Below are 27,655 nucleotides of genomic sequence, written 5' to 3'. Positions count from 1 at the left end.
CTTTTACTTTTTACTGAGAAAAATTGTATAACAGGAGGATTATGAAAGTAACAGTCAGGTGATGTGGGTTTAGTCCAGTGCCTGCTATCAGTCTCCATGCTACTCTTAGCTAACATTTTCATTCCTCATACATTCACTTTTTATGACAATAATACCACCTTAACTGCTGGCCATCTCTCCAGTGCTACCTACATTATTTCCTGCATGCTCATTACTCAGTCTCTACTCTGAAGAAATTTAAGCAATAGATTCTAGAATGCCTTACGTATGATTGTCCATGTTTCTAGAACTGTCTTAAAAAATAATTTATTTAGGCTGGAGAAATTTATTTGGGTCTGCAAAGCCTAACTGCCTGGGGTTTGGTTCCCTAGTACCCATGTAAAAGCCAGATGCACAAAGTGGCACATCCATCTGGAATTTGTTTGTTGTAGCCTCTCTCTCTCTCTCTTTCTATTTGTAAATAAATAAAGAAATTTATTTTTTAAAAAAGTGTGTCTATATGTAGGAGTGCCAGGGCCTCTTGCCTCTGTAAATGGACTCCAGACACATGCACCCTTTTTGTGACTGATTTTCAAAAGATACTGGGGAATTGAACCCTGGTTAGCAGGCTTTGCAAGCAAGTACCCTTGGCCACTAAGCTGAGAAAAGCTGAGAAAATCCTAGAACTTTTTTACTATGATATTTAGAAAAATGTTATTAAAAAGTTGCCTTTTCAGTCAGAGTGAGGTGGGGATGCTGACAGCAGCTTTCTTTTACATGGTGAGTGAGCTGATCATTGCATTGGGTGGGAAATGGCAGGAGGTGCAGAGAGCAGGGCTGTGGGGTCCACAGTACACAGGTAGGCAGGATCTAATCTTCTCTGTGAGGAGTCAGGTCTAGAGAAGTCATGTGGCTTTGTTTAGGCAGAGGCTGTCATAGGTAGAGTAGTACCTGAGTTCATAATCTCTAGAGAGCATAGTCTGAAAACCACCCATGTTGCAGGCAGCTGCCAAGCTGATGGCCCAGGGAGTAGGCAGAAGTGCACTGGGTGAGGTCAGGCCTGAAGGTCACTATGTTGATATTGGAACCTGGAGTTTTGACAGGAGCCCTATTAGGAATGCCATTTTGCCAGCCACTTCCTCCTGACTGCCTCATGGTTGAGAGCAGGGACTCCAGCGATGGGCTGCATTTTTTGGATTAACTTTTGAGTTTCCTTTAACATTATCTCAGAATTTCTGGCTGAGCAGAGGTTGTTGAGTCTAAATTGCTAATGTTCTCTGCTGATTTCCATCCATGGTGCGATTTGACTGACAACAGAGCAAGCCTTCACCCACTGGGGTCTGGGAATTGCATCCGCTCAGTCGAAGTGCTTCTTGAGCTGAAATTGAAATACAGGGCCCTTTAATTTCCACTGTGAAGCCAGTGCCCAGGCGATTGACTTCTGCTCTTCAGTGTCCCACAGGGGAACATTATGAAACAAAATGGGGATAGGCTAGGCACCCTCGTCAAGATTCAAATCCATAAGTACAAGCGGCTGTAGTTAATCTTCTAGTGTTTTTTACTCCCGCACCTATTCAATCTATACTCAGCTGGTTTCACACAGCAACTTAGCCTCCCTGCTAGGGGTTGGTGGGGGAATATTCTAGGTTCCTCTCCCTGTTGAGATGTGTTCTTTTAAAGTATGGGTCTTTTGTTATAATGAGTAGTGTGTGGGTAGTGGGTAGGGAGGGGTGCGAAGTCACCTGCAAACATCCCCAGCCCTAGGGGCAACGAATGGACAAAGGCTTCCTCTGTGGGCATTGGAGAGGCTCTCTCTGTTCTTCATACCAGCCTGTCACACTGGAGGAGAGGGAGACATCCTTCAAGTATGAGTTCATGAGGATGTATATTCAAGATTATCCTTAAAATGTTTGTTTGCCCACTGTAAATCCTATTTTGATTGTGGTTAGCATTTTTAACTTTCTCATGCAGTTTCTCATTCCTGGTCTCCCCAGATTATGTCCTTTCGTCTCATACTTTCTTTTTATTTGAGAGAGATAAAGAGGGAGAGAGAGAGGGAGGGGGGGGGAGGGAGGGAGGGAGGGAGAGAGAGAGAATATGAATGGGCATTCCAGAGCCTCCATCCACAGCACATGAATTCCAGACACATGCAGCACCTTGTACATCTGGCTTTACTTGGGGATTCCAACTCAGGTTGTTAGGCTTTCCAAGCAAGCTCCTTAACCACTAAGCCATCTCTCCAGCCTCAGTTTCACACTTCATATATTCATGAAGGTGGCTAGTGGTGTCCTGATGAATGAACAACTGCTTTTACTCTTTCTTTCTTTTCCTCTTCCAGCACTGGATGTCAAATCCAGGAACTTGCATGCTGAGCAAGAGCTCTACACCCCAGCCTATTATTTCCCTTGCAACACTAATTCTATCAGATCTTTGTATACTGAAAAGCCTTCATTGATTGACTTCCTGTCTCTTATGAGAATGAAAGCCTTGGTAGAAAGAGGTCATGTGTGACTTGGCACCTTCTGCCTTTCTGACCTTGGCTGGAGCCTACTTCCAATGTTCCTTACTCTGCTGTAGTGACAGTGGCCTGTCCATTTACTAAAGAGGGGCCCCTGCACATGCTTGCCTGATCTTTGCTTCCCTGGTTTCTCCTGAGGCCTTTCCTCAGAGCTTCCAGCTGCTTCCTGCTCTGCCCATTGATTGTTCCCAAGTCACCTCTAGGAATATTTTATCTAAAATAGAACCCAGCTCCTCCCAGTTACTCTAACCTGTTACTCATTTTTATTTTTTAAAATAATTATTTATTTGAGAGATGGAGAATGAAAAAGGCAGATATATATATATATATATATATATATATATATATATATATATAGAGAGAGAGAGAGAGAGAGAGAGAGAGAGAGAGAGAGGCAATAGGGACACCAGGGCACCTAGCTACTGCAAAAGAACTCAAGACCCATGCATCACCTTGTGCATCTGGTTCTCTTTCTTTATTTATTTATAAATATAAATAAAATATTTTAAAACAAACAAACAAACATACAAACAACCATCCAAAGCTGGTCATGCTGGTGCATGACTTTAATCCGAGCACTCAGAGGGCCAAGGTAGAAAAATCTCTGTGAGTTTGAGGGCAATCTGACTGTGTAGTGAATTCCAGATCAGCCTGGACTAGGACAAGACCCTACCTCCAAAAAACAACCAAATAAATATAAAAAGCAAACAAAACTCCCCTATAGGGCTGGAGAGATGGCTTAGCACTTAAGGAACTTGCCTGGGAAGCCTAAGGACTCAGGTTCGATTCCTCAGGTCCCACATAAGCCAAATGCATATGGTTGTGCATGTATCTGGAGTTTGTTTGCAGTGGCTACAGGCCTTGGTGTGTCCATACTCACTCTCTATATCTCTCCCTCTCTTTGTCTGAAATAAATAAAAATAAAAAATAAATGAAAATAGATCTTAAAAAAAGAAGAAGCAGAGGTAATCTGTAAAGGGTTGAACCTTTCAAAAAATAAGCAAAAACCAAACAAACTCATATAGCGGAGTTTATGAGTTTGTATGATAATTAATTATAGCACAATAATGTCAGTTAATTTATTTACACTTGAATATGTATTACAGTATAAATATATATTTTATATACAAATATATGATATATATGTATTGTATCTATAGTTGTGTGAATACAGCTGTATTACAATAATGCTGCACAAATGTTTATTGCTAAGACACGACTGAGAGCTATAATAATAATAATAATCAAGAAATATGCTAGAGTATATCAGTTACTCTGTTTCCTTGTGATAGAAGAGATCCCCAGGAAGCAAGGCCACATTTTACACTATGTGCTTTTTAAAAAAATTCTGTATTATACCCCAATTTATGTTTAAATTAATTTCTTTCTTTCTTCTTCTTCTTCTTTTTTTTTTGGTTTTTGAGGTAGGGTCTCACTCTATTACAGGCTAACCTGGAATTAACTCTGTAGTTTCAGGGTGGCCTTGAACTCACAGTGATCCTCCTACCTCTGCCTCCTGAGTGCTGGGACTAAAGGCGTGCGCCACCACACCCGGCTTAAATTAGTTTCTTTATAATCCAGTAATGTACATATGTAAACTTGGATGTACAATGAATACATGCAAAGAGAATCTGAAATGTTCCAGAATCAAGATAATACTAAGTGGTCATAGTCTTTAAAAAAAAATATCCAACCCTTCAGGAAATAAGCATCAGAAAATGGGAGACTGAAGTAGTTCTTAGTGCTAATGATAGTCCTATCCCAAAGTATATGAAAACAATATGAAAGAATCCAAATTCACTAGTCCTTTTACTCTCCCTCCAAACTGGCAAATGGAATGTTTTCTTTTACCTTGGTAAAAGTAATGAGCAATGCTGTCACCTTGGCTGAGGCTAGGAATGATGCTTGTACTTATAATACCAGCACTCTGGAGGCTGAGGCAAGAGTATCGTCACAAAGGCCGCCTTAGCTAGGACACCCTGAGCTACAGAGTGACACATGGCCTCTCAGAGAACAAAACAAAACACAAACCTTGGCTGAAACAGTATTGGTCACAAGATCTTATATCTCCCACTTGACTCCCCCCAATATTGAATGTGGCATCTTCTCAAATTCTTTCCTTTTAAGATTTTTCTTTGTCTTCTTTTTGACTGACACACATCCTAAGTGGAAAACATTCAAGTATCAGAGTGGAAGCAAGTCTAGTAGAGTAGGCCTGACACACCATGTGCCAACACAGCAGCAGAGCTCTAAATTTACATACCTTTAGAGGGCGAAGGGTTCTGCTCAAAAGTCTAAAGCTATCCTTGATTTAAAACAAAACAAAGCCAGGCATGGTGATGCACGCCTTTAATCCCAGCACTCGGGAGGCAGAGGTAGGAGGATCACTGTGAGTTCGAGGCCACCCTGGGACTCCATAGTGAATTCCAGGTCAGCCTGAGCTAGAGTGAGACCCTACCTCGATAAACCAAACCAAACCAAACCAAACCAAAAAATAGTTAAAGACCCTCTATATATCCTTCCAATTCTCAAGTGCCAGATTAAAAATAAAACCCCAGGGGGTATTCCTGGAAGGAAAATTTGGAGAGACTTGCCTGTAAATTCATTTTCTTCCATTGACTTGCTTTGTGATTTCAATTAATTTATTTGAATTAGCCGAGTCTTTAAATTTATTTGAGAGAGAAGGAGAAGGACAGAGCATTAGAGTGGCAGGGCCTCTTGCCACTGCAAACGAACCCCAGGCACATTGGCTATTTCGTGCATCTAGCATTTTGTGGGTACTGGTAAATTGAACCCAGGCATTGTAAACTTTGCAGTCCAGTGCCTTTTACTGTTGAGTAATCTCTCTAGCCCACGTTTGTTGATTCTTGTTCTACAGATAAATGCAGTTCTTGAAAATGAGAAGGCTATTGTAACTAACCTCAAATCTCTATTATTTTATTTTTCTTCATTCAGTGGGGGTAGAGAGAAATTTCATGTGTGAAAGATAGTGTTATGTTTGGATTTTTTTAAATTTTTACCTTGGGAGGCAGGGTCTCACTCTAGCCCAGGCTGACCTGGAACGTACTCTGTAGCCCAGGCTGACTGGAAACTCATGGTGTTCGTATTTCAGCCCCCCAAGTCCTGGAATTAAAGGTGTGAGCCACCACACCTGTTTTTAAATTCATTTTAAAAGCAAAATTAATGCATATTCTTTTTTTGTTTTTTTGAGGTAGGGTCTCACTGTAGCCCAGGCTGACCTGGAATTCACTCTGTAGTCTCAGGGGGGCCTTGAACTCTTGGTGATCCTCCTGCCTCTGCCTCCTCAGTGGTGGCATTAAAGGCGCACGCCACCACTCCCGGTTGCATATTCTTTATTGTCCTAAAATTGTAATTTAGTGTAACCTTGAGAAGGCAAAATAATCCTTACCTATAACAACCTAGACCATGGTGTTGTGGTTTGAATGTCCCCTGCAGGCTTACTTTGATCACTTGGTTCCCAGCTGCAACTATCCTGTGGGAGGCTGTGGAACCTTTGTGGCCTGCTAAGTAAACAGTATTAGTGACAAAGAACCCATGGAAATTAACTACAGGAGGAAAAATTTATTTCGGCTCCTGGTTTCTGAGGCTTCCGTCCATGGACATTTGGCCATATTGCTCTGGGCCTGTGGCGGAGCAGGACATCATGGCAGAAGTACCTGGCAAAGGAAGCCAGATGGTATCATGGGGGCTAGGAAGCAAGAGAGACAGGAAGAGGCTGGAGCTCTACTGTGTCCTTAGATAGCATGCATGAATCCAGTGATCTGACTTTCTTCCACTAAAACTCACCTCTTGAGGTTCCACCACCTTCAAATAGTTCCACACACCAGTGATGAAGGCTTTAGCACGCTTGCTTCTAGGTGGCATTGAAGACTCAAACCATAGCCGAGTATGGTGGCACCTCCTTTAATTTCAGTACTTCAGAGACGGCTTTAGGAGGGTGACTGTATGTTTGATGCCCATCTGGGCTACAGAGTGAGTTTCAGGTTAGCCTAGCTTAGAGTGAGACACTGCTTCAAAAACAAAAACCAACCAACCAACCAAACAAATAAACAGAACCCTTAAAAATGAATTGAAACTGAAAAACAAATTTACTGACATTAACTAACTATAGTTCTTTATGATTTTTTAATAGCAATTCTATGGAAAGCATGTAAACTATTTTATTATGAATTAAATTATGATCATTTGCATTTAATGAATATCAATCTATTAGATAAGATGGGCTTCACTGATTTTTTTTTTTTTCCTCCTCTTACAGTGGACTTCATGAAAATAAGAAAAAAATGTCAAATTTATAACTGTAGAAATGGAACAAATTTGCTAGCATATCATACCTTGAAAACAGGATACATTTTGCAAAGAATTGGATCTTAAATAATAAATGGCTATAAGTGTGAGCATGTGTCCATGTCTTATAGATCTCTTCCCTTTTAATACATTTTCATTTTAGAGGACTTGGAAATAAATGCTTGGTTAATGGTTATGGAATTGTTTACTAAGTTTAAAAAGTTGCATATCAAAATGCTTCATGCAATGATGTTTTAGGCAATTTTTTTTTTCCTAAGTAGAGACTGAAATTAACTCATATTTTTTCCTGTAACTTTTTATTTCAAGGCAAAGTCTCACTGTAGCCCAGGCTGACCTATAATTCACTCTGTCGTTTCAGGCTAGCCTTGAACTCACAGGGAGGCATGCCCCACCATGGCCTACTTCCCTTTATTTTTTGTGACTTTTACTTACACTGTTTGGACTCTGGCTTGAACTATGAAGCCAGCTAGCCACTTCTTTTTGCCAGCCCCTCCTCCTGTCAGGCTCTGGGTCCTGTCCTCCTTTGAGTCTGCAGAGTGGCTGTCAGTCATCCATAGCTGTGGCCTGGCTCCTCAAATGATACAACTCACTTAACGGTGCCCACAGGGACTTGTAGAAGCTTTTCCTAAGTACCTTCTGGCTTGAGAGTATAATTTGGTATAAATACAATGTTTATTTTCTTTCTTATGTTCTTTGTTTTCTGATTTTTGTTCCTCTTTTATTTCTTTATTAATCTCTCTGTTTTAAGACTTTTCCATTTTTTGAAGATGCATTTTCCTGGGTAGGGGACTCGATGTAGAAGACTTTGCTTTTCCTGGAAGCAGCCTCGCCATCGGGGAGGGTGTGGCAGTCAGGACCCAATTCAGGTTGGGTGCTTACCAGCCATGTGGGAGCGAGCGGAAGTTTTCAACACCTGGGATCTGAGGATATGTAATTTCAGGAAAATCCTTTTCTCAGTGCCTTCTCAGAGGCTGTTCTTTACAATTACAGGTTGTTGTTGGTTTTGAGCACGTGCTCATCATCACAGCACTTAGGAGATAGAGGCTTGAAGAGTTCAAGCCAGCCTTGGCTACATTTAATAAGTACTTGGCCAGTTTAGGTTACCTGACACCTGGTCTTTGTGTGTATGTGTTTTTCCCAAGGTATAGTATTGCTGTAGCCCAGGGTGACCTGGAATTCACTATGTGAATCAGGGTGCTCTTGAACTCAACAGAAATCCTCCTATCTCTGCCTCCCCAGTGCTGAGATTAAAGGTGTGTGCCACCATGCCCAGCTAAGACCTAGTCTTTTATTTTTATTTTTTATTTATTTGAGAGAGAAAGGGAGAGAGGGAGGGGCGGGGGAAGAATGGGTGCACCAGGGCCTCTAGCCGCTGTAAATGAGCTTCAAACGCATGCACCCCCTTGTGCATCTGGCTAACGTGGGTCCTGGGGAATCGAGCCTTGAACCGGGGTCCTTAGGCTTCACAGGCAAGCGCTTAACTGCTAAGCCATCTCTCCAGCCCTAAAACCTAGTCTTAAAACAATTACAGTAACCACAAACAAACAGAAAAACAAAATGAAGCCACTCAAAATATCCCAAACAACAACAAACCCCTAAATACAACATATCTAATTTAAGTACCAGAAGTCCTGTCTGGTATATTTAGTATAGGCTGTTGGTTAGAAAGATGTCTTTAGCTTCCTTTATTTTCTTTCATTCTGCTGTGGACTTACTGTGACTTTCTATGATTAGACACCTTGGGTAGGATTTCCTCTAAGGAGATCTTGCATTTTTTTTTAAATTAAAATTACTTGCAAAGAAAGAAAGGGGGGGGCAGGGAAATAACACGAATGGGTACACCAGGTCCTCTAGCCACTGCAAATGAACTCCAGATGCATGCATGTGCCACCTTGTGCATCTGGCTTTCTGTGGGCACTAGGGAATCAAACCCTGAACGTAAGTCTTTGCAGGCAAGCATCTTAACCGCTGAGCCATCGCTCCAGCCGAGATCTTGCATTTCTATTTGTAATTCATGTACTGTTCTCTTAAAAGTCACTGAATCATGAGCTGGGCGTGTGATGCACACCTTTAATCCCAGCACTTGGGAAGCAGAAGTAGGAGAATCATTGAGTTTGAGGCCACCCTGAGACTACATAGAGAATTCCAGGTCAGTCGGAGCTAAAGTGAGACACTACCTTGTAAAACCCCCCAAAAAGTCACTGAATCAGGCTGGAGAGATAGCTTAGTGGTTAAGGCGCTTGCTTGCAAAGCCAAAGGACCTCAGTTCGATTCCCCAGGAGGCACGTAAACCAGATGGATAAGGTGGGGCTTGCATCTGGAGTTCGTTTGCAGTGGCTTGAGGCCCTGACGCACTCATTCTCTTTCTCTCCCTCTCTCTGTCTCTCCCTATTTGTCTCTCTCAAGTAAATAAAAAATAAAATATCAAAAAGAAGTCACTGAATCTGTATGTGGGTGAACCTCGTGGTGTGGCCCCTGCATTGTGCTTTCCATGGGTGTGACAGTGAGACAGTGACTCGATAGATGAGGAGGTGGTTTTCCATGCTAACTAACCTGCAAGGTGCGGGGCTGCACCACTGCAGTAACGAGGCTTTGTGCTACCTTTTCATGGTAGGCTCACTCTGTAAAGTGCTTAGTGAGGGAGTAGCACATGCAGCCTCTAGACCACATTGAGGAGATTTTATTTTGTGTTTGCAAAGCTTTGCACATCGGGTTTTTCAGTGTAGATAAATAGAAGAGCACAGAACATTTCTCTATGTTGATGTTGAACCCATGTACCAAGGACAGCAAGCCTGGTGTTGGAGTCTCTCTCGCCAGACAGGCACTCTATCCCTTAGTCTTGCTGCTCATCCCCTGGCTTCCACCTTCCCAGGGCTGGAGTGGTAGGCCTTGGCCACCACACTCAGCTGGCAGTGATCTTTGAGCTGGACTTTTTCCTCCCAGTGGTCACTCCTGTGAGGGATGCTTGCTCTTGTTCTGGCATAATGATCATGAGCCTGAGAGGCTCACATGTTTTTCTCCGGTTAATGCAGAGCATGACAATTAGGGAGGTCATTGCAGATCACTGGAATGCCTGTATAAAAGAGGCCTGAAGGACAGGAGAGTTTTGTAAACTGGATCCTGGGCTTCTGTCACAGAGGGGTGGTAAATCTTCTGGCATGATGTCTTGCTTATGTTAAATTTGCATGTTAGTAAGAAAGACTACTGAGAGAGAAGGTGAGGAGAAGACCGGAGAGGAATGCCAGCACTCTGGAGAACCTAGGGTGCCGGAAGTGTTTTTTTTTTTTTTTTTTTTTTTTATAGTAGTTGTTCCTGAAGGGATTTTCTATATTTTTCAATATGTTGTAATTACTTGCTTTTTATTTTATTTTATTTTATTTTATTTTATTTATTTGAGAGAGAGAGGGAGGGAGGGAGGGAGAGACTGGGCATGCTAGGGCCTTCAGCATGTGCAAAGGAGCTTCAGATGCATATGCCACCTTGTGCATCTGGCTTACGTGGGTCCTGGGGAATCAAACCTGGGTCCTTTGGCTTTGCAGGCTGGCTAATGCCTTAACCACTAAGCAATCCCTCCAGCCCTTACTTGCTTTTAAAAGTCTGAAATTCATGATTAAGTTATTCAGGTATGTGATTTAGCTGGAAGAGAGGCCTAGGAGGAGGCAGCCTGGGAGCCCTCAATGACTGGTCAAGACATTTCCCCTCTGGTCACTGTATCTATCGTGGGTCCTCAGAGAACAGCTAAGCTTCAGGTGAGCCAGGCAGGTTGCAGCAGTGAGCTGGAAACACATCTCGAGAAGTGGCAAATCCAGTTTTCCTTTGTGAGCGCTGAAGGGCTTGTCACTGAGTAGCAGTTATTTCTGTCAGTTCTTGGCTGGCATCCCAAACCACACCTGTAGTTGATGACTTATTTCTCTCTCTCTCTGTTTTAAGTTTAGGTATACAAAGACAACTGTCTGCAGTTTTCTTATGTAGGTGTTGTGTCAAGATCTCAAATTTCCATAATTCCAAACAGAGTTCTTTTCCCCTCTTAAACCTTTTTGTCTTTCTGGGTCTGAACATTGTACATACAGTTGGGGCGGCCCCCGGGTACCCAGGCTCACACAACTTGTGATGTTGTCGCCGTCCATGTCCTTCTGTCATCACTTGCCAGGTCCTCTCTTGGCCTCTGCTTGAGAAATGAAGGATGCCTGCAAAGCACTGATGGCTGCATTCTCATGTTCAGGTCTGCTCTAACCTGCCTATGTCATCTCACACTGAACTATTTCATTGCTGTTTGGTCTGTCTTTCTCATAAGCTGTCAACACAGAAGTCTTTAGAAACCTTGGGACAAAGCATGTGTTTCTTTCCTGTATAGCTTCTACACCTTGTTCACAACATGGAAATATCTACCTCATACATCCTGTCCATCTCTCTTCTCAGGAATTTTTTTCACAACCTGATTTGCAATTGGACACCATCTACAGCCAGATCAGATAACTTTTTTCTTTTTTTATTAATTTTTATTAGCATTTTCCATGATTATAAAAAAATATCCCATGGTAATTCCCTCCCCCCCCACATCAGATAACTTTTTTTTTTAATTTTTTTGTTTAATTTATTTCTTCTTTTTTTTTAACATTATTTTTTTTTAAATTTTTATTTATTTATTTATTTGAGAGCGACAGACACAGAGAGAAAGACAGATGGAGAGAGAGAGAGAGAATGGGTGCGCCAGGGCTTCCAGCCTCTGCAAACGAACTCCAGACGCGTGCGCCCCCTTGTGCATCTGGCTAACGTGGGACCTGGGGAACCAAGCCTCGAACCGGGGTCCTTAGGCTTCACAGGCAAGCGCCCAACCGCCAAGCCATCTCTCCAGCCCAATTTATTTCTTCTTAACAACTTCCATGATTGTAAACAATATCCCATGGCAAGAAGCTTCATTTTTTATGGTATTTTTACTAGTTTGTTTATATTTAATTTAAACATGTGTGCACACACACAACCTAATTTACAGTGTGCCTTGCATATGCCAGGCAAGTAAGTGCTTACACTGATCTTTATCTCCAGACCAATTCTTTTGTGTATTTTCCAATTTTTAGAACTTAAGACTGCAATACTATTTGCTAGTTGGAGGCTATCTACATGTAAGATTTTTTTATATTATTTATTTATTTGAGAGCTACAGACACAGAGAGAAAGACACATAGAGGGACAGAGAGAGAATGGGCGCGCCAGGGCTTCCAGCCACTGCAAACGAACTCCAGACGCATGCGCCCCCTTGTGCATCTGGCTAACGTGGGACCTGGGGAACCGAGCCTCGAACCGGGGTCCTTAGGCTTCACAGGCAAGCGCTTAATCGCTAAGCCATCTCTCCAGCCCGTAAGATTATTTTTTAACAATTCCATCCTTGTGGGATATTTAAGTTATGCTATATACATATTTATCGTTATTTTTCAGTGCAATCACTCCACCAGTGAGCTATATACCTAGTCCCAGAAGATATGTCAATATATTTTTTGTGGATTTTTTTTTGGAGGTAAGAATCTCATAGCAGGTTGTGGTGGTGAACACCTTTAATCCCAGCATATGATAGGCCGAAGTAGTAGGATCACTGTGAGTTCAAGGCCAGCCTATAACCACATAGTGAATTCCAGGTCAGCCTGGGCTAGAGTGAGACCCTACCCTGAAAAATCAGATAACTTTTTGATGTCTTGGGAATGTTACCATGATGTTCTCTCTTCTCCAAATAGTCATACTTTTAAATAAATAAATAAATAAATATATATATATATATATATTTTTTTTTTGTTTGTTTGTTTTTGTTTTTATTTTTTTGTGGGAGGTAGGGTCTCACTCTAATCCAGGCTGACCTGGAATTCACTATGTTGTCTCAGGGTGGCCTCCAACTCACAGCGATCCTCCTACCTCTGTCTCCTGAGTGCTGGGATTAAAGGTGTGTGCCACCATGCCTAGCTACCAAATAAGCATACTTTATCCTTTATTTACATCTTTTTCTGCTTATTCATTTTTTAAGGGTTTAATTGTTTATTAGTGCACATGTGTTATGGGTATGTGCACACCATGGTGCATGTGCAGAGGTCAGGAAACAACCTTGAAGTGTCTGTGCTTAATATGGAAATTTGGAGGTGTCTCTATATGAATGTTAAGTTCTGTTGTTATCCTGATGGGATTAGGAATCCACAGACATTCCTCTTGGGTGGGTTTCTAATATTGCTTCCAGGAAGGATTGACTGAAGGAGTAAGTTCTTCCCCAGGGGGAGCCCTACCCCCAGAGTGGGCAGCCCTCCTAGTGGTGGGCTGTATATAAGGAAGCCCTGAGAGGGGAGTCCCTTCCCATTGGCTGCCTGTGCTACTTGCAAGTACAGTGCATCTATTCTGTTTGGCATTGGAACCAAGTTGCCTCAACCTTCCCTTGCGGACTTAAGACCAGTGGCTCTCCAGGAAAACCTCCAGGCCTTCTATACTGGATTGGGATTGCGGAGGCATCCAGGCGTGTGGACTGAGCAGCAACTGGTTCCTTAACCCTCAAGCCTGAAGACTGCTATTGTTGGACTGTGCTGAAAGCTAATCCAATAAGTTCCCTTTAAAAAATGTTTTATTTATTTATTTGCAAGCAGAGAAAGGAAGTCAGAAGAGAGATAGACAGAGAGAATGGGCACACCAGGGCTTCCAGCCGCTGCAGACAAACTCTAGAAGCATGTGCCACTTTGTATATGTGACTTTATGTGAGTTCTGGGGAATTGAACCTGGGTTGTTAGGCTTTTAAGGTAAGCGCCTTAACTGCTGAACCACCAGCCCAAATTCCATTTTTAATACAATTCGATCAGTTCTGTTCCTCTTAGAGAACCCAGATTAATACATTTGCCAGTGCACCAGTATATGCCAACATACGAATCATTTGGAGTTATGCCAATGTACCAGTATGTGCCAGCACACTGATAAATTTGGGGTATTCCCAGATTCTTGTCTTATGAATAAAAAAAAAAATCCACAGACCAGAGGATAAGGTTTCAATAGACTTTATTAGATTAAGAGAAGGAAAGAGGAGGAAGTACCAAGAGCTCCTGTCCTTGTGACTCAAATTGGGGTCACATATAGGTTCTGAATGGGCTAAGTTTAACTACAATGTCAGGATCAGATTTCAAACTTCCAGGAATCTTTAAAGTTTTATTTTACTTTTACTTTCTTCCCCCCCCCCCCCAAGGTAGGGTTTCATTCTAGCCCAGACTGACCTGGAAGTCACTATGTAGTCTCAGAGTAGTCTTGAACTCACAGTGATCCTCCTTCCTCTGCCGCCCAAGTGCTGGGAATAAAGGCATGCACCACCATACCCAGCTTTTATTTTACTTTTAATTTATTTATCTGAAGGAGAGGGAAAGTGGGCTTGCATGTAAATAATAAATAAAATTTTAGGGCTGGAGGGATGGCTTATAGGCTAAGGTACTTGCCTGTAAGGCCAAAGGACCCAGGTTTGACTTCCCAGAACCCACATAAGCCAGATGAACAAGGTGGTACATGCGACTGGAGTTTGTTTGCAATGGCAAGTCTCTGGTATGCCCTTTTGCTCCTTCCCTCTCTATCTCTAATAAATAAATAAATAGTAAAAAAAAAAATACCCAGCCAGGTATGGTGGCACACACCTTTAATCCTAGCACTTCGGAGGCAGGGAGGGGTAGGAGGACTGACATGAGTTCAAGGCCAGCCTGGTACTACATAGTGACTTCCACATAAGCCTGGGCTAGAGTGAGACCCTACCTCAAAAACAAAGAAACACACACACACACACACACACACACACACACACACACACTCCTGGTGGTGCATGCTCTCTTTTCTTTCCTCTCCCTTCCTCTCTTAAATAAATAAATAATATATAACAAATTTATAAAAACAACACAGAAACATGAAGAGGAGGAACAGGGAGGTGTGAGTAGAAAGACCCTTCTTTAAGAGCATCTTGGGTTTTGCAGGCCTTAGCTGCTGAGCAGTCTCTCCAGCCCTCTATTGACTTTTCTGTCCTGCCTCCCATTCTAAGTTCCTGGCTTCAATTTTTACTTAGAAACAGTCTTCTTTGTAACTATTGTGAAATATTTGTCTTTAAAAGGTAATATTAATGTAGGATTTGTATTTATTTGGTGTTAAATTTCTTTCTTTGAAAGTTGGAACAAGGCTGTTGTATCATCTGACAGAAGGTTACAGACTTTTAGAGAACCTGAACGCTGTGGAGGATTGTTTGCGAACAGGGCTTTTTCTGGGCGGTGGGGTGGGGAGGAGGAGGGAGTGAGGCAAGATAGAAAGGGGAATTTATGAGGGCATGAGAGAGGAAAGGAGCCCTTCAGAATCTGGTTGAATCTCCTTGCCAGCTAAGGAGAGGAATCCCAGCACAGTAACATTTGTGATAGTCTTTCTCCTCTGCCAGCTGTAAACCCCACAATTTTCTAGCAATCTCTGTAGAAACCCTCCTCATAGTAAAAACATATGCACTAACTCCCTTGTGCAACCCTCCTCCCACCTGGTTTTGCCCCATCTGATTGTAACACCTTACAAGGTATCGCCAGGGTCACCCTGTAATTTCACTTATCAAAGGGGGGGGGGAGAGGACGATATTTTAGCAATTTTTGTGATAACACTTGAGCACCACCCAAATTGTATAAAATACATGACTAATGACATGCTTATGGGTATGTTTTGTTCTCTTTTTTGAGGAGCCGAATTCCACACTTAGTTATGTCTTTTTGCGGTTTTCAACTTCTTTTCAAGTAGCCCACACCCTCCTTTGGGGTGTATCTTTCTGCTGCAGTTGCATCCCTTCCTTTTAACTCTTGCTCTTGTATCTTTAAGGAATCTCTGCTTCATACTGGCCCATCCTGAAATTCTTCTGTGTGCTAAAGCAATGAATCCTGGGTTTGCGGAAGCCATGGGCTCTAAAGCTCTAAGGGAATTTCTCAAGCTGCTGAAGGTGAGAGCACGGAGCTGCTCTCTGGCCCTTCATTGACATTAGGAGCTGAAAGGTTGTGCAGAACCGCCTAGTGGCCCAGAGCCTAAATCTCGTGAAGGCTTTCTCCCTGGCCAGGAAGTTACCTCAGGGTAGTCCACACCTCCTCTGAACAATAGGTGTCTCTTCTGAAGTCAGATGTTACGAGACAAAATAAACTGGTATGTTTAAGGAAGTAAAGCAAATAGTCCATAAGTGCTAGTTGTTCTCATTTTGACATTTGTACAGAAACAAAGCTGATATAGTGCACACCCATTACACCCATTGGGCAATTGCCAAAGAGGTAGAGGCAGGACTCAGGAGGAGTTGAAAGCCGTCTTTGGTCTAAACCCCCCCCCCCCCCCCCCCCGAGGTAGGGTTGTGCTCTAGTCCAGACTGACCTGAAATTTACTTTGTAGTCTCAGCCTGGCCTCGAACTAACTGCGATCCTCCTACCTCTGCCTCCCAAGTGCTGGGATTGAAGGTGTACACCACTGCACCCAGTTTCTTTGGTCTATATCTTTAATCAGGCATGGGGGTTCATTCCTATAATCCCAACACTTAAGAGGCAGAGGTAGAAGGATTGCGGTGAGTTTGAGGCCAGCTTGACCTACAGATTAAGTTCCAGGTTAGCCTGGGCTATAGTGAGACCCTGATTCAAAAAAAGAATGGTCATTATAGAAAGTCAGGCAAAAGGAATTCTGTGCTTTTGTTTTTGGATGCCTTATGTGTGGTTTTTCCATTATAGTTATCCCAGTGATCTTGTGGAAGAATTTGATCATGTTAGACACTGTCAGTACAACTTATTTTATAAAGTTATATATAAAAAAGAAGAAACTCAACTATAGTGTATTCCCCGCCCCCAGGAAGTGTCTTGTTTTCTAGCCCAGGCTAATCTGGAATTCACTATGTAGTCTCAGGGTGGTCTTGAACTCACAGTGATCCTCCTCCCTTTGCCTCCTGAGTGCTGAGTGCTGGGATTAAAGGCGGCAACTATAGTGAATATTATTGGTAACTGACGATACAGGAATCCAATTTTTCATTAGTATCTGAGGCTTATTTTTATGTATTTATTTATTTATTTGAGAATGACAAAGAGAGAGAGGTGGAGAGAGAGAAAGAGAGAGGGGAGAGAAAATGGGTGCAGGGGTTCCAGCCACTGCCAATAAAATCTAGATGCATGTGCTACCTTGTGCATCTGTCTTATGTGGGTACTGGGGAATTGAGGCTTGATCCAGGGTCCTTAGGCTTCACAGGCAAGTGTTTAACTGCTAAACCATATGTCCAGCTTGTATTTGAGGCTTATTAAGAAAATACATGAACATATTCTCCTTTGCAAATTTTAGTCTTGGGCAAATTAAGTTGTAACAGTGTCCATAGGTGGATGGGAAATCCACACTTTTGGAAGAACTTTATTGGTTGACTGAACACCTGTGCTTGAGACATTTTCATTGACTGTTTATGTGATATCCCTCAGTTGTCCATAATGATGGGTGGTTTCCTTTGTGAGGTCATGAGTGACATTATCAGCAAGACAGAAGCAGTGATAGCCCACTTTAGTCAGCCAGCCACACCACACAACACTCGCATCCAATGGGCCACCAGGCTTCTGTCTACTGGGGCGGGTATGACTGTTCATCAGGTAAATAGAATTAGGACACTATTCTCTGTGTCCCGTGACCATGCTAGCCTTGTGTTATCTCTGGGCAGATACTGTGATAGGCACTCACATGGTCATCATTGGTGCTGCAACAAATGGCCATTTGCTATGATGAGGTTCTGACTACCAGAAGATGTGATGACGTTTTACATGGGGTTCACTGAAGATGAATGAATTCCGTAACCAGCATGCTAATATTGTGCAATCTTGGCAAAAGAGGATGGTTATGCAGAGGTAGGATAGTAAAGAAAAAGGCTCCAGCATCAAGAGTATTCATGAGAAATGTTTTCTTGGTGAGAGTCTTAATGCAAAAAGCCACGTTGCCTGGTGTGGTGGCACACACCTTTAATGTCAGCACTTGGGAGGCAGAGGTAGGAGGATAGGAGGATCACAATGAGACACAGTGGGACACAGTGAGATCCTACCTTGACCTTGAAAAACCAAAAAAAAAAAAAAAAAAAAAAAAGCCACGTTAGAATTTTGGGCCTTGTGATAAAGAAGATCAGAGGGGGAAAAAAAAATTAAAAATGCCAACTTCTTTTTTGTATATAATTTGTAGTATTCTAAAATGAGTTTTCTGTAGAATCTTAGTTACCAACTCTACTGAAATTCTTTAATTTAGGATACTATGATAGCAGATATACATCCAATATGGATCCACACAATATTCATTTTTCATATAATTTACATTGGGATCCTATTTTTTTTTCTGTTGTTGTATCCTTAGTTTAAACTATCTTTATCATTAGTATGTTCCTGAGTCATGACATATCAGCAGAGTTTAAGGTATGCTGTTCTGACAGAACTGATCACCACCCATGCAGGGAAATAGGTAGTGGCTTCCTTGTAAGAGGTGGGTGTGCCTCTACTTTGTGAGTGGAAAGAAAGTCCTTAGCAGGTCAGATTACTCACTCAAGTTTTTTTTTTTTTTTTTTTTTTTTTTTTTTTTTTGGTAGGGTTTCACTGTAGCTCAGGCTCTCCTGGAAATCACTATTTAGTCTCAGGATGGCAATCTTCCTACCTCTGCCTCCTGAGTGCTGGGATTAAAGGCATGCACCACCACACCCATCTCAAGTCATCTTTTTAAAGGAGATTAAACAGTGTTTTCTTCTTCTTCCTCCTCTTCTTCTTCTCCTCCTCCTTCTTCTTCCTTCTTCCTTCTTCCTCCTTCCTCCTCCTTCTTCTTCTTCATTTTTCCATGTAGGATCTTGCTCTAGCCCAGGCTGTCCTGGAATTCACTATGTAGTTTCAGAGTAGCATTGAACTCAAGATGATCCTCCTACCTCTGCTTCCCAAGTGCTGGGATTAAAGTGTGAGCCACCATGTCCAGCATCTTATATTTAACAGGATAAAAGTAGACAAGGGTTTTGGTGAAACTTTTATTTCTCCTTTTAAAACAATGTTTAAATTTTAAAAAATTTTTTCCAAGTAGGGTCTCTATCCCAGGCTGACTTAGAACTCACTCTGTAGTCCCAGGCTGCCCTCAAACTCACAGTGATCCTCCTACCTCTGCCTCCCTAGTGCTAGGATTAAAGGTATGCCACCATGTCTGGCTCTAATTTTTTCATAAAATTTTATTTATTTGCCATGGGGTGGGGAGAGGAAGAGACAGAGAGGGAGGGAGAGAGAGAAAGGTTGCACCAGGGCCACTAGCTATTGCAAATGAACTCCAGATGCATGTACTACTTTGTGCATCTGGCTTTACGTGGGTACTGGGGAATCCAGCTCTGGTTGTTAGGCATTGCAGGCAAGCACCTTAACCACTGAGCAATCTATCCAGCCCTTCCAAGTTTTTAAATTAAATTAAAATTTGCATGTGTGTGTTTGTGTGAGTGCACATGTACCACAATGCACTTGTGGAGGTCAGAGAACAGCTTTCACAAGGGTTCTTACCTTTCACCTCATTTGAGGTAGGTTCTTTCATTCATTTGTCCATTTGTGAGCTTCTGGGAAATTCTCCTGTCTCTACCTTCCTTCTTGCTGTAGGTGCGCATGGGTTAACAGAAGTCCACCACAGCTTCTGCGTTGCAAGTGAGCGGACTGGAGATCTGCACCCAGGTAGTCAGAATTGCACAGCAAACACTCTGTCCACTTAGCTCTCTCCTGAGCCTGGAATTTATATTTCTATGTTGCAGTGTTACTGGTTTCTGAAAAAGAACATATTCTCAAGTTCTTTTTTTTTTTTTTTAAATTTTTTTTATTTTTCGAGGTAGGGTCTCACTCTGGTTCAGGCTGACCTGGAATTAACTATGTAGTCTCAGAGTGGCCTTGACCTCTCAATGATTCTCCTACCTCTGCCTCCCAAGTACTGGCATGTACCACGCCCGGCTTCTCAAGTTCCTTAAAAAAAAGGTCCCACTAGCACCAAAGTAGAAAAGGAGGAGAAGGTGTCCGCAAGGTAGTGCTTTGTTTAGGAATGCTTTGTGAGCACAAGAGTGCTTGATCCCTGGAGAGGTTTCCCTTGAGACCTGGTGTGCTGGAGTAAGCCTTTGTTTTCTCCACGACAACTCTGTATGGAGGAAACCTTTGCCTATTTTTGTTTTTTGAAGTAGAGTTTCACTCTAGTCCAGGCTGATTCACTATGTAGTCTCAGGGTGGCCTGGAACTCATGGCGCCTCCTACCTCTGCTGGGATTAAAGGTGTGTGCTACTCCTGGCACCTTTGTCTTTCATTGTCTCTCTGTGTTAAACTTCGAATGAAAGAATTTACAGTGGCTAAGTTCTCCTTTGCTGAGGGATCCACTGTCTGCTGACTTCCTATCTGTAAGGTGTAGACTCACTCAGTGGCAAGTCAAAATGCGCTAGCTTTTAGCTTTCCCTGAGGACCTCATTAAAAAGGGAAAGAGTTCTGTCCCACAGTTTGAATTAAACACTTGCTCCAGAAGCTGAGGCAGGCCTAGGGTTCATCCCCATGAGTGACGCAAGGCTTCCATCACTCCGTGTGGAAGGAATTGAGCTGTTGAACAGACTTACTTGTATGGCTTTAGATACACAAATGATACTTTTTTCCAAGGCTCTCTTGACTTTACAGTGTTTAAATATTCTCAGTTATCTCTGAATTTGCATTTCTTTCTTTAATTCCTGTCAGATCTGAAAGTAAATTTTGCATAATCAATTCCTTTATCTAGGTTTCTGGGTTATTGCTTCAGAATGGTGGTAAACAAGTTGGCATATTGGAAACTTCCTCATCTCCTGTTTCATAATCCACACAGTCTCTTTACTATGCAATAAAGCCTAATGAACTTCTTGTTTTCTTTTAGGCTAAGCAATGGCATTTCAGAAGGCGGTGAAGGGGACTGTTCTTGTGGGAGGAGGAGCTCTCGCGACTGTCCTGGGCCTCTCCCAGTTTGCTCATTATAGAAGGAAGCAAGTAAGTGGGGGACATGTACTGACAGATATACAAGTAATGTGTCCACTTGGGTTTTCTTTCAAATTGTTCTTTAGGTTTTTCAGTTTGACTTGACTGATTCAGAGAGCTGCCTTACTAATAATCACTGAGAACTGTGTGTCCCTCATGTTTGAAAATGTGCGATTCTTTTACAAGAGCCCCACTTTGGGCTCTTTGGTTTCTAAAAGACTGCTTCATTTACAAGTGCCAGGGTTTGTTCATTTAACTTGTTTTGTCCAGTTCATTGGAATGGCTCGGTACCTTCTGTGTTCCCGCCAAGGTCATTCCATCAGAAGGCAGGCAGTTGAGAAAGGAAGAGGAAAAGAAAAGGCCAAACTCTGACTCTTAAGTTTTATTTATATTATTTTTGGTTTAGTTACTTATGTAGTACCTTATACAAAGTGAACATTTTAGTGGGAGAATACCAGGGCAATGGGATTGTTATGAAAATGCCAAAGAAACTGCTCCATTTTCCTTTTATTTTTTTCCCCTTTGTACCCCAGCCCTGCCTTCCCCTAGTTAAAAGTTAATGCCAGGAAATGGTCTTGTTGAAGAGTTTTGTTCTTTTCAGGTTGTCATGCTGGTAACTGCCTCTGTAGTTAGTTGGCTGTTTCTGTACTCACGTGTTGTTTGGGCAGCAGAGTGCTGCATTCCTGCCTCAGAGATGAAGGTGTGCACATCTGGCTGGCTGTCTCTCACTGGGTGACAAATCAACTATTGGTTTTCTAAATTGATTTCTTTCTTTTTTGTTTTTTTCTGCAGTAGGGTCTCACTCTAGCCCAGGTTGACATGGAATTCACTATGTAGTCTCAGACTGGTCTCAAACTCACAGCAGTCCTCTCCCCTGTGCTGGGATTAAAGGCATATGCCACCATACCTGGCCAGGGTAATTTTTTTTCTTATTGATTAACATATATGTATGTGTGTGTGTGTGTGTGTGTGTATATATATTCATTCGTTCGTTTGACAGAGCAAGTGGGAGGGGGAGAGAGAGAATGGGTGCACCAGGGCCTCCAGCCACTGCAAACGAATTTCGGATGCATGAGCCCCTTGCGCACTTGGCTAATGTGGGTCCTGGGGAATCGAACTTGGGTCCTTTGGCTTTGTAGACAAACAACTTAAGCACTAAGCCATCCCTTCAGCCTTTACTTATTTGTTTGGGAGGGAAGAAGGAAGGGAGACAAAGAGAGAGAATTGGTACAGAAGGACCTCTAGCTACTGTAAACAAACCCATACACATGCACCGTCTTGTGCATTTGGCTCTGTAGGTACTGGGGAATTGAACCTGGATCCTCAGGCTTTGTAGGCAAGTACCTTAACTACTGACATATCTCTCTAGTCCCATATATATATGTGTTTGTGTGTATATATATAGATTATATAAATATATACATATATAAATATATATATGTGTATATATATATACATATATAAGTATATATATGTGTGTGTATATATATTTTTTTTTAGTTTGGTTTTTCAAGATAGGGTCTTGTTCTAGCTCAGGCTGACCTGGAATTCACTATGTAGTCTCAGGGTGGCCTTGAACTTGTGATCCTCCTACCTCTGCCTCCCGAGGGCTGGGATTAAAGGCATGTGCCACCATGCCTGGCCAGTCATATATATATATATATATATATATATATATATATATATGTATATATATACATATATATATATATATATATATATATATATATATATGTATGTATGTATGTATGTATGTATATATACACACTTGTTTTTTCGAGGTAGGGTCTCACTCTGGTCCAGGGTGACCTGGAATTAACTATGTAGTCTCAGGGTGGCCTTGAACTCTTGATGATCCTCCTACCTCTGCCTCCCAAGTGCTGCGCCACCACATCTGGCTAGTCCTATATATTTTTTTCTCAATTTTTATTAACATTTTCCATGATGATAAAAAATATCCCATAGTAATATCCTCCCCCCCCAACCACTTTCCCCTTTGAAATTCCATTCTCCATCATATACCCTCCCCATCTCAATCAGTCTCTCTTTTATTTTGATGTCAAGATCTTTTCCTCTTCTTATGATGGTCTTGTGTAGGAAGTGTCAGGCACGGTGAGGTCATGTACTGTACTTGAGAGAAAGGGATTGTGGGCACACCAGGGCCTTCTGCCAATGTAAACAAATTCTAGATGCATACACCACTTTGTGAGTCTGGCTTTTCATGCTCTGGAGGGAGCACGTTGTACGGAGTCCTACCCTTCCTTTGGCTCTTACATTCTTTCCGCCACCTCTTCCGCATTAGACCCTGGGCCTTGGAAAGTGTGATCGAGATGTTACTCAGTACTCTAGTCACTTCTTTCTAGCACTATGATACCTTCTGAGTCATCCCAAGGTCACTGCCATCTGAAAAGAGAAGATTCTCTACCCAAAGTGAGAGTAGCGTTAATATAAGTGTATAAATATTAAGAGAAGTGTTTACTGGGCAGTTTGATAAGCATAGTATATACACTTATCCAGACATCAGCAGATGTTACACCCCTAGGGCTCATGACTATCCCTGTTTTAAGTTTTCAGTATCAGGCATGCATTCCCCCCCATGGAGTGGGCCTCCAGTCCAACTGGAGGGCAGTTGGTTTCCACCATGACAGACGTGCCACTATTGGACCCATTGGCTCATTTGGCCTGGCTGGCCAATTATAAGGCTTGCAGTGTCCACTGTTGAGTATCTTCACTGGTGGTATCTCTTTCTCCCATTGAACTACATGTAGAATGACTTCTTACAGCTGTCTGTCATCTGGTAGTCCTATATTTTTAAAGGTCATGTTTAAACCATGGATCTCCTTTTAAAATATTTATTTATTTATTTGCAAACACAGAGAAAAAGACAGCAAGGGAGAGAGACAAATAGAGAGAATGGGCACACACCAAGGCCTCCTGCAAGTGAACTCCAGATGCATGTACCATGGTGTATCTGGCATTACGTAGGTACTGGGGGAATCAAATGCAGGCTGTCAGGCATTGCAAGCAAATGCCTGAACTGCTCAACCATCTCTCCAGCCCTTTTTTTTTTTTTTTTGGAGGTAGAGTTTCACTGTAGCCTAGGCTGACCCAGAATTCACCATGTAGTGTCCGGGTGGCCTGAAACTCATAGATACCCTCCCACCTCTGCCTCTCAAGGGCTGGAATTAAAGGCATGCCACCATGCCCAGCTTGGATTTGTTCTTTTTGTCCCTTTTCTCCCTTCCCTCCCTTCTTTCTTTCCTTCCTTTCTGTTTTTTTTTTTTTTTTTTTGGTGGGGGGATAGGGTCTCACTGTAAGCCAGGCTGACCTGGAATTTACTAGACTCAGGGTGGCTTGGAACTCAAGGTGATGCTCCTACCTCTGACACCTGAGTGGTGGGATTAGAGGCATGCACCCCCTTTAAAATCTGTACATTACTTGAGAGAAAGGGATTGTGGGCATGCCAGGGCCTTCCACCACTGCAAACAAATTCTAGATGCATACACCACTTTGTGAGTCTGGCTTTTTATGGGTTCTAGGGAATCAAGCCCAGGCCATGAATCTTTGCAAGCAAGTACCTTTAGCTGCTGAGCCATCTCTCTAATCCTAAGCCATGGACTTTTCATATGTGATGGCTCCAGGCATATTGTTTGGAAATCCTTATTGTGAATGGGAAATTCCACTCTGAAAACACATATTAGGAGGGATTAAGTGTACTGGCTTATAATGAACAAGCGATTTTACTCTGTAATCCAGGCTGGCCTCAAACTCAAGGTGATCTTCCCGTTTCAACTTCCTAAGTGCTGGCAGCATAGGTGAGAGCCATCACACCTGGCCTGATGTTCATTTTTCTCTGAACTTCTTCCTAAAGATGGGTGATATTGAAGAGAGTGTGTTCTGCCCTTTTCATTCTGAGCTATGAGCACATTATCCCAACACTTCCTCTGGTGTGCATGTGCTGGGTAACCTACATGCTTGGTACCCTGCTGCCTTTAAAAGATTGCCTTGGTAGCTGGTACCCCCCCCACCCCACAGGGACTGACTGACAGGCTTTCATGACCCCACAGTGGAATACCATAACTTCAATGAGGAGGGCTCCCAGGGTAGTGAAATCAGGAGCAAAGGGATGAAAAAGTATAACCTGTTCAAATATTTATAAATAAAAACTGAAAAAAAAAAAGATTGCCTGGCATGGTGGTGCACGCCTTTAATCTCAGTACTCTGGAGGCAGAGGTTGGTGGATAACTGAGTTTCAGGCTACTCTGAGACTACATAGTTAATTCTAGGTCAGCCTGGGCTAGACTGAGACCTTGTCTCGAAAAACCAAGAAAACAAAAAAACCCAAAAAACATTGTTTTGGTGTCTTCGAAACAAATATGAGGTACACCCCTTTTCCTGAGGCTATTTCAGAAGTCTGGGTCATGGTCTCAGGGATTAGATTACTTCTCATCTTTACTTATGTTATCTGAACCGATCCTGGGTAATGCCAAAGGTCACAGTATCTAATAGTTGTTCCTAAATTTGTACATGGATTGTTTCTTTTAACTCTAGTAAGCATGTTTCATAATGAAGTTGGAAGTTTATGAATTAATTTTGTGCCTGAGTGAACTGTTGGATCTATTTTTTAAATTTGGCTTTTCTTTCTTTCTTCTTCCTTTTTTTTTTTTTTTTTTTTGGTTTTTTGAGGTAGAGTCTCACTCTAACCCAGGCTGACCTGCCCTTCACTGTGTAGTCTCAGGGTAGTCTTGAACTCATGGTGACCTATCTCTGCCTCCTGAGTGTGGGTATGCTGTGGTTTAAATTCTTTACGAATGGATCCCAGTGAATAAACAGTTGATGCTGTTCCCGAACCACCACAGGAGGGCTGGACTTTCAGAAAACTGGTTCCTAGAACACTTGTCACTTTATCTCATTCCGAAGTCAGACATCCTGACCACCCTGATAGCCAACTGAAATGGATATGAGCAGCTTGAAGTCATTTATAATTTTAAGCTGACAAGTTCTGTTAAAAAAAAAAAAAACCACCATAGGCATATTCAGTGAGTTGCATAGGAAATCCAACTGCTTTTGTGGTGATTCTTTTCCCGTTAGGATACTGCTTTGAGCATATATTTTGAGGGTAGCCAAGTACGATGTAGCCAAAGGGATTGGGAAGAAACAGACGGACAAATACCAGAGTGACAGAGAGGAAACAGTTTATTTTAGCCATTGGCATAAAATGGCCACAGGCTTCTTTAACTTAACTGTCTTCTCTCAGAAACTATATGCCAATCAGAGCCATTCTATGTGGGGAATTTTCCTGACCTCAAGAGTCTAAAAAAAAAGAATAAAGAAAAATCTTGCAGTTTGAAGAGATGGCTTAGCGGTTCAGGCATTTGCCTGTGAAGCCAAAGGACCCAGATTCGATTCCCCAGGTCTCCTATATAAGCCAGCTGAACAAGGTGGTACATGTTTCTGGAATTTGTTTATAGTGGCTGAAGGCACACCACCATTTTCTCTCCTTCTCTTTTGTCCCCTTTGTTTCAAATGAATAAAATAAATAAATGAAATTAAAAAAAAGAATATAAACTGGCCGTGGTGGCGCATGCCTTTAATCTTAGTACTCTGGAGGCAGAGGTAGGAGGGTCCCGTAAATTCAAGGCCCCCCTGAGAATACATAGTGAATTTTAGGTCAGCCTGTGCTAGAGAGAGACTCTAGTCCAAAAAAGGATATAAAAAAATCTAGGTCTGGGAAGATGGCTCAGAGGTTAAAGACACTTGCTTGAAAAGCCTGCAGGCCTGAGTTTGATTCCCAAGTACCCACATACAGCCAGCCACACAAAGTGGTGCATGCCTCTGGAGTTTGTTTGAAGTGGCAAGAGGCTATCATGGTGTATCCATATGCTCTGGTTGTCTGTCTCTTTTCAGCTAAATGAATAAAAATATTATTAAAGCTCTGCCCCTTCAGACACATGAATTGGCTGCAATTCTCCCAGCAGGATGGTTGACCTTGTTGACAGTGAAGATTCTGGGATCTAGAGTTATACCTTACCTTATCTTGGTGACATACCTGCATTAAGAGCTGTTAGCAATACTTTGAAGATAATGATTTCAAATAATTACCAAATTCCCATATATTACTGTTGTAAAGACAGTAAAGTGTGATTCTCCTGTGAGAAGCCCATACCCAAGCCTCTCTCTTAACTTCTGTGCCCAAGATCAATGGTAAAAATGTCTTTTAATAAACTCCAGTTCTATTTCATGCGGCTTGAACTAAAACTCTTTTCTCCGGCTTTATCTGAGTGAAGGTCCCTAGAAGATTAAGGGAACTTCTCAGGCTACTCTCAGCTGCAGCCCTGCCTCTCTGCACCTGTTGCCAATGACAGCACTTGAGTAAGGAGCATGGTGAGAGCCGGAGGGCTTAGCGGAGGACTGCCCTAGAGGTGGTTTTTCTTTTCTTTTGTTTTTAAACCCAACCTTTGTTTCATACCTTTTAAGGTCCTGTTAGGGTGTGGGCTTTTTAACCCATTGGTGTGGTTGATGTAACAGGGGTCTACGTAGTTCTGAGGGTTTGTATAACACATGCTGGCTTCCATCACTCACTCTGGAGGTGTGGTGGGGCTTGTGAGACCACTCTAACGTGGGAACTTTCTCAAAGCCAGATGTCTTTCAGCCTTTTCCTCCTATTACGTTATCATCATGCTTAAAAAATTATTTATTTATTTGCAAGTAGAAAGTGAGAGGAGAGGAGACAGGGCTGGCAGCTGCTGCAAACTGGGTTCCAGATACATATGGCATGTTGTGCATCTGGCTTTATTATGTGGATACTGGGGAATTGAACTCAGGTCATTAGGCTTTG

At 42.3% G+C, this 27,655-nt stretch overlaps 1 protein-coding gene across 2 annotated transcripts in view; it reads left to right on the top strand.

Annotated features, from left to right (window-relative positions):
- Positions 1-27,655, top strand: part of Gpd2 (glycerol-3-phosphate dehydrogenase 2) — a 174,141-nt gene that overhangs the window by 18,344 nt on the left and 128,142 nt on the right. For both annotated transcript variants that reach the window (XM_045147796.1, XM_045147797.1), the window contains exon 2: positions 20,720-20,829. In XM_045147796.1, the coding sequence (XP_045003731.1) occupies positions 20,728-20,829 (102 nt within the window). In that variant the 5' untranslated portion in view covers positions 20,720-20,727. The remainder of the gene's footprint in view (positions 1-20,719; positions 20,830-27,655) is intronic.

This window comes from Jaculus jaculus, chromosome 4 (genome assembly GCF_020740685.1).
Source record: "Jaculus jaculus isolate mJacJac1 chromosome 4, mJacJac1.mat.Y.cur, whole genome shotgun sequence".
Classification (NCBI taxonomy): Eukaryota; Metazoa; Chordata; class Mammalia; order Rodentia; family Dipodidae; genus Jaculus; species Jaculus jaculus.
The sequence above is the reverse complement of the archived record's forward strand: the minus strand, read 5'-3'. Positions and strand labels throughout refer to the sequence as shown.